The 8,002-nt window shown below is 38.3% G+C and overlaps 1 protein-coding gene across 1 annotated transcript in view; it reads left to right on the top strand.

Annotated features, from left to right (window-relative positions):
• Nucleotides 1-254: 254 nt before the first annotated feature.
• Nucleotides 255-8,002, top strand: part of nrbp2a (nuclear receptor binding protein 2a) — a 38,274-nt gene continuing 30,526 nt past the window's right edge. Inside the window, exon 1 of the mRNA XM_060874027.1 lies at nt 255-867. Within this exon, the coding sequence (XP_060730010.1) occupies nt 748-867 (120 nt within the window). The 5' untranslated portion in view covers nt 255-747. The remainder of the gene's footprint in view (nt 868-8,002) is intronic.

The raw sequence follows: 8,002 nt of genomic DNA, 5'->3' as shown, positions 1-8,002 counted from the left end.
CGACTGATTCATTTGCTAACTGACTGTAAAAGAGGAATAAAATACCATTGGGATATTTATATGACTTTCGTTTTTATTATGATAAATGACTCCTGAAAACGAACACAATACGTGGAAATATATTAGCTGTACTTTAACAGGAAGCACGAATTGCGCCATTTAGACACACGCACACACGCACACACACATAGAGAGAGAGAGAGAGAGAGAGAGAGAGAGAGAGAGAGAGAGATTCTGCGCCGCTTGTGAGATATTTACGGTAACAATTTTTAAAAAGAGGAAATTCTGAACGCACTCGCACACGGTCTGAAGAGCTGACGGGACAGAACGATGCTTGTAGCCTGTTAAAGTGGAGGAGTGTGTATTTTTTTTTTTGCTGAGGGGGAGGAGGTTATCTGCCATCCAGTAGCTCACACACGTCTCACACGTCCATGACGAGGATGAGGGGAACGAGGGAACATATACACGCGCTTTACTCACACACCCTCACTACAGCCGTGCTGTTCTGCCTGAGCTCCGAATGTCGCGTCCAGCTGCGTCCTGCACACTGACTCGGGCTGGGAACGTTTCTCTTTAATCTCTGTGTATCTCGGACATCATCGATCGCGATGATCAACAGTGTAGCGTAGTTTAATCACAAGGACTGTAGTTTCGCTACAAATCTCGTGTGCGTAGTTCGGGCTGTAGACAGAGCCAGCAGGAGGAGGAGGAGGGAGAAGAGGAAGACGGGGGAATTCACCGCGTAAAATGACCATGTCGGTCCCAGAAAGGATCTCGGAGTCTGGAGGAAAAGAAGAGGAGAGCGAGGATGAGAGCGAGATCCTGGAGGAGAGTCCATGTGGCCGCTGGCAGAAGAGAAAGGAGCAGGTAAGATGTGTTCAGTACACCATCTGATGATGTGATTACATGCACTACACAACCACACGAAGTCAGTCTGCACAAATATGGCCTACATCTCATCTCCCCGCCTTCCAAAAAAAAAACAGTAAATGATCAATCTTACAAAAACACATCTGTGTGCATCATAGATGTGATCAATACTCATAATAACAACGTGCGTAACAGGACTTTTAAGGAAGCTTTAACTCGAAACGACTTATGCAGACACGTCCCCCGAGACAATTGTGTTTATTTCTTCATTTTTGAAGGCTGTAAACAAACAAACGTGAGATTATACTCACGCAGCCTAGGTTAATTGGACCACTGCTCATGCGCAAGGTGATAACGTGGGTGGGGAGTTGTGTATGTTGCTGGGTGTTAAGTTGAAACCCACCCCAGAGTTTAAAGGCTTTACTGACTGCGATAAGTGGTAGCTACAAAGCACTGAAACCTTATCTCTGTCTACACGCGTTCACACTCTGTCCACACACACACACACACACACACACACAACTGTGTTTATGGCAATGTCATGACTTAAAGACCTGTCGGAAATTGCTAAATGTCACAATAGTGTCGTAATTCAGTCAATTTTTTGGAGTCTAGGCTATTTCAATGGACGCCTGCAGCAAGTGGTACAATTAAAGTCTTTCTAGTTTTAGTTTTTTATTTGTTTTTTAGTCTTTTATTCAGTAAGGTGGTGGTGTTGCTGGAAAAAAACGAATCACACGCGTTGAATCGAAATCGAATTACTCACATTGTTTATTTTCTGGACTAAAATGACCATTAGCTTCACAGTAATTTTTCCCTGTGAAGCTACATTCATATATACAGACAGTGGCAGCGACAAAGTGACCAAAGACCATTAAGTGTCTAGGAGAGATGGTGACTTAAGTTGCTCCATATTTGGTAACTATTTTGTCAACTATTTGGACCAGTGGCTTCCAGCTCTGCTTGTAAACGAATGAGCTTCAGTCGCTTTATTGCTGCCGGTGTCTGTATGTGTGAATGCAACATTACAGGGATAGAGGATTTGTGATGAGTATAGGAATCCCACTGATAAATTTGTTTGGTTTGGTGTAGTATATCCATTAGACTAGCGAGAGGTTTGCAAACGTCTGCCACACCGACCGTTACAGTGGCATGTAACAGCGTCTCAGACATCATGGATTTTCTCACTCCCTGTTTTCCTGTAAAAAAACGATGTCAGAGTAGCGTAGAAAACAAACTCAAAGATCTCAAAAGCGTTGTCACTTTACTGCTGAGATATGATTGGGCCAGTTAAAGATTTATGAATTTTTTTTACAATGGTGTTGGTGCGGGTATTCACACGATATATGCTGTATGTAATCATGTCCTTTGAAGGTGGATTAGTTTTTTGCATTGTCTCTGAGATGCAAATATATCTTGTGTTGTTGTGTGTAGCCTCGAGCTGCGACATGCAAGTCAAAGTTTCTGCATATTTCCTGTGCTTTGAATTTGAATGAGGTTTGAATTGAAAACATGTTTTGGAGAACATCTGTTTTTATCCTAATGGCTTCATTTAATTAAGCATTTAGGATTTCTTGTTTGTTGGTTGCCTTAATATGAAATCAATACATGCTCTTATTCATTACTTGCAAAGTTACATGATCTGGTAAAGCAAATGCTCTGGATTCTTCTTGATTTTTTTAACTGTATGCATCCAAAAAAGCACTATTGTAGGGTGTAGTGTAGGGTTCTCTGTACAACCAATAAGGGTTGATGAACAACTCTTAGTTTTAAATTTTGTAAGAACTTTATTCATTTGTTTATTAATTTATTAGCAACTGCTTTATTCTGGTCAGTGACAAGATGGATGTGGAGCCTATTGCAACCCTGGGACACAAGTCATGCACTCATGAACGGACACGTCATGCACTCATTAATGCACACCTGTTGGTTAAAAATTTAATCCTGAAAAAAATGAGCCCCTTATTGTAGGCATTTATGAGTTAAAAGCGTTTAATTGGAGTCCTTGAATATTGCAAGATGCTGATTCAACAGGGTGTTAAACACTGCGGTTGATAAGTTCATTAAGTTAAAGTCATGTTAAATACTGCATGTTAATTTAATACTACTAGAGTCAATACTAGGTCGTAGGCTGCTTTCACACAAGTCTCCGTTCATATACTATGAGGCCACCAGTATGCGTTTCTACTCCCGGTAAGAACATGGCATAAGTGTTAATGCAACACTATGTCAATTGGCTTTTTTTTTTTTGTTGATTCAGTTTATAATTCAAGGACTACCAATGATGAAGTTTGGCATCTCTGGTGTTGTGTAGATCAGTTACAATGTTTTGCTCAGTTTACTGTTTTCCAATGGGTGTTATGGTGTGGGCTTGTAGCGGCATGTTCTCCCATAGTGATTCCCTGTAAACTACAGCTATAAGGCCTATAATTAGAGAAATGCGCAGGAGGGAAACGTGTGTGTGTGTGTGAGCATTCAGTACTACAATTTAATTATTTGCTCCACATAAACAAGCTGCATGCTGGAGAGCTAGTAGCACACACAAATTTCAGAGTTTTTTTAGCGTGTATAAAATAATGGTCATTCTACATATAGCACTTGCCTGCAAGTCAGTAGCCATTTATGACTGATTCTATGATTCTCCTGTGAATCATAGAACAATGGCTGCTGTTCTTATTAAGAGTGTTTGCTCGTAGGAATTCTGCTTCTTAATTCTGTTTTCTTGGAGAATGCTTACATCATTAAATAAGATTTATGCTTTAACTGGAAATCCAGGGCACCTAAAAAGTCAGAACAAATGGGAATATATTGAGCAAAAAAAGCCATAGAAACATGACAAAGCATGTAAAGAGAAAATGTAAAGGTGAGCATGTAGAGCATACAATATGTTGTAAAAAAAAATAACTACATACAGTTAATGTTGTATTAATTTATTTTTTTCACACTGGGTTCTAAATTTTTTGGGCACTTTTCCAGGGCCATTTTCTGCAAATAATTAAAAACATAACAAAAGTACTTTAATACTTAGTGAGAAATCACTCAGTTATGAGTCTTGCATGCCCTGAGCTGCATTAAACAGTACCTGACATCCTTTCCTGTAGTGTATCTCCTTCAGCTTGTTATATGTTTCTCACAGAATCAATCCCAGAATCAGTCGCCCTGAGTTTTGAAACCTGGCTTGTGTCCGTAATCTCTTTTCCTGCTTTAATTGACACTGGTGTGGAAACGGTTTTGTGAAGTGGCACATTAAATGGAGATTAGAGGAGTGACTGTGGCTCTGATAGAATGTCCCCTGCTAGTTATAGACCTCAAACGACAGACAGTAATAGATTCTTATGAGGAAAATCAGGGTGCGGTTTTGTCACCAGAATTTATTTGATTCATATGCAAACTACTGCTTTACATGTAAATACCACTTATTTGAATGTGTGTCAGTGTACAAGGTACTGAGCTGGTATATACTGTAGTCCCTAGATCGCTTCTGTCAGAGCACGTATTCAGCAAAGAGAACAATTTTGCAGAGAAAACTGTTGTTTTGTACAGGCTGACTGGCTGCCTTGTGTTTCGCTGTGATCTGTAGAGGCTGTGTGAAGTAGCTCACCTTTCATTCAGCGTCACAGTGTAATTAACCCAACAATTCACATAAGACTGTGATGGCCAGCTTCAGCTGACTGCACAGCAATGCAAAGTTGCATACTTCAGGAACTCCTAAGTACAATTAGGAGCTATGTCTTCATAAAACACATACCACCAGCAATATAACTAACTGAGTTATGAGTATATTTTCATTACTGCTAGCCAATTAAAACTTTATAGTTTGTCCTACACTGTTATTTATATCAAATGCTTTAAAAATACACTTTAAGTGTACAGTACTGTATTTACATGTAGCGTTTAAGAAACACTGAACGTGGCCCAAAGCTTGCGTGTTCATTTATCTTTAGTAATTTGCATGTCCTGGTCACAGCTGAGATCTAAAATAAGTGTTTATATTTGTGGACTGATGCTTGTTTATATTTGTGGACAGTGCCTAAGATTGCACTTGTGTGAGGATTCAGGAGCAGAACAGCGTGTATCATATTCTGGCACTGCACAAGGGTGAAGTAATACAAGAAAGCTAAATTAAATTCTATAAAAACTTTATGAAATAAGAAATTCCAGACCATGAACTAACTTATCTGATCAGGCAGCTGTGATAAACCCAAGGACATTCACAACATGCAAAGCTGTAAAAGGCATGTGACTGGTTGTTTCTGTGATGTCAGCGTTTTTCAAAAATGCATATTTTTTCCCATCCATATGAAAACAGTGACTTTCTGAAATGATAAAAACTTCACTTCTAAAGGACTCATTTCCTGCAATCCAAAAAACTGATAAATTGGTGTTTTGTGTCGCTGGAAATTGGGAAAATGAAAGATCTAGGTTTATAACTGGTTAATATAATTCTAGTGATTACAGTGCAAATGGTTCGGTGATTATAACATCGAGGATAATGTTCACTGAAACTGTTATTTAAAATAGCAAATAAACTTTGTGAAGTCGAGCTACACATGACAGACTGTGCATCCAGAGTCAAATCATTAAGTTTATATACTGAGTATTTTGATGTAGTGTCGGAAATTTTTCATACAAGTCCTCACAAACCAATTTCATTCTGTTTAGGAAATTGTCCTAAATCCTGCATTTTCTGTTTCACAAAACAATACTGTAGAATTAGGTAATCCAGGCTCATGTGAAATAATATTGCTTATTTTAACCTCGTTGCTTTCTACTAATAAACTCCGTATGTGACCTGAACTCTGAACCGAATGTAGTAATTTAGGCTCAGTAGGATGCATGTGAAATATACTGTAGAAATGTCAAAATCTCAGTTAAACACTGAATAGGAAAGTCTGTTCTAGTGGTCCAACATCACACTAACCTGGTTTTACCTTTTATTTTCTCACCCATCTGTGTATCCAGTATTACTGGCACCCTCAGTAAAGGTCATTTAAAAACAATTTGTGGTTAAGTAATTTAACCACACATGTTCAGTTAAAAACTCGCGCTACTTTTTTTTATTATTATTATTTTTTATGCCATTTATTTGCTGTTACTATACTAAGTAGTTAAGGTTTAAGGGCTCAGATGAAACTTGGTGGTGCTGGGATTTGAACTCTTCATGGAGTATAATATGATGCCATGTATCTTAACAAGGTTCCTAAGGCCTTTGAAGGAATAAAACAGCTCACATTACACACCCTCCAGCATGGTTAACACTTGGGATAAGGTTATTTCTTATCTGGAGGACTAAGTCCACAGTGACTGTTGCTAAAAAGCTCTTTTCGGTCTAATCTACCTATAGAACATAAGTTCCAGTAGTGTTCAGCAAACCAGACTGCAGACATTTATTATATATTTGTGGCTAGATGAAGTCTTCACATATTGGCATCAAGATAGTATCTAATTGTAGTTTTGCTAACTCGTTGACCTCAGAATATTGCTATCTTATGGAAATTTTCAAACATAATCATTGGGAATTCTTTTTTTTTTTTTTTTTTATTTTTTAACCCATGCTGCTCACTGTGTGTGGGTGCACAATACACTAATAGACCTCTAGGCAGCTTAATTAATGATCTGCTTATTTGAAATTTAATTATTACCTTTACAGCAGATATGAACATTTTTAGGCAACTATTTTTAGTTTGTGTTTGATGTATGGGTCAGCGTTTTTTTTTTTTTTTTTTTTTTTTTGTATTCTCTAATCTTCCCCATGTTAATAAACGACTAGGGCAATTTTCACCTTGCATCACTTTGATGCAATCTGTAAATGATCCAGTCTTGAGAATGAGTTGGTATGAATACATCATACACTATACGGTATGTGTTTCCTCAACCATAAGCTTGGTAGGCAGTAACTTTTAATGCAGGATATTTTATAAGACCTGAATTTCAGCTCTGTTTGCAGTTTGCTTCCTGGCCTAGTGGGTCTTAGTAATATAAAGGTATTCAGAAAATACATACTTTTATTTTTATAAAAATGATTATTTTACCCATAAAAGCTTGTTAGGCTACACAGTGCATTATTTAATAAAATGCACTAGACTAGCAACAATTTGTTTGACTGTACCATGGTAAAACTTTGTTGGCAACTTTTTATGACATGAGGCTGAATCTAAGCAAACATTCAACCTTCAAAGCTGACAGGGAGGTAGCATATTTTGGCATAGTAACTAAACTGGATTTACGATTAGCATTTCTTTTCAAATACCCAAAGCTTTAGAAGTTATATATTAGTAAAAAGAGAAAGTCGTGTGTGTCACTTTGGTTAGCACTGAAGGTTCTGACATTCTGTTGTCGGGGGGTGGGGGTGGGGTGGTAGATTATCATTTTTGCTCAGCGTCTAGGCAAGCCCACTGACCTTCATGCAGATGAATTAAACAGGCTCATTGCACATGATGGTTTTGTGACTTGTTTCAGCAGATTGCAAAATCAGCTTATCACATCTTTTTAAAATGATCTTTTCCCCATGCTATAGATTTACCTCTTACAAGTAGATCTGATAGTTTATTGCTAACATCTTGGACATGTTCAGAGGAGGGAGCGTGAGTATATTGGTAGAGAAGAGAATGTAGGGAGAATGTTGGACATGGAGCTGCCAGGCAGGAGGCAAAGAGGAAGGCCAAAGAGGAGGTATATGGATGTAATTAATGAGGATTTGAAGCTAGTGGGTGCAAATGTTAAGGATGCAGATGATAGGGATAGGTGGAGAGAGATGATTCGCTGTGGCGACCCCTGAAGGGAAAAGCCGAAAGAAGAAGAAGAAGAAGAAGAAGTCAATAGCAGAGTATAGTCTTGAGGTATATTTGAACATGACATTGTTTGACTGCAACATTTTTCTCTACTATCTACATTTTACATCTCTCTTTCCCAGACATTTTTTTTTCTCAATCATAAAACTGAGCAGTTGAGGAATAAAGGCCTTGCTCATGGGTCCGAAAACTTGCTTGGGACAATTTCATCAGTATTCTAAGATTTTTTTTCGACAGAGCTCACACTCTCACTTATCTGATCCAAATCTAGCGTTGACAGAACCAGCAGATGATTCTGAAGAAGTTACAACCACGATAATGCAGTCGTTCTACAGCCGTAG

Source organism: Tachysurus vachellii, chromosome 7 (genome assembly GCF_030014155.1).
Source record: "Tachysurus vachellii isolate PV-2020 chromosome 7, HZAU_Pvac_v1, whole genome shotgun sequence".
Taxonomy (NCBI): domain Eukaryota; kingdom Metazoa; phylum Chordata; class Actinopteri; order Siluriformes; family Bagridae; genus Tachysurus; species Tachysurus vachellii.
Note: the sequence above shows the minus strand (reverse complement) of the source record. Positions and strands in the feature narration are given on the sequence as shown.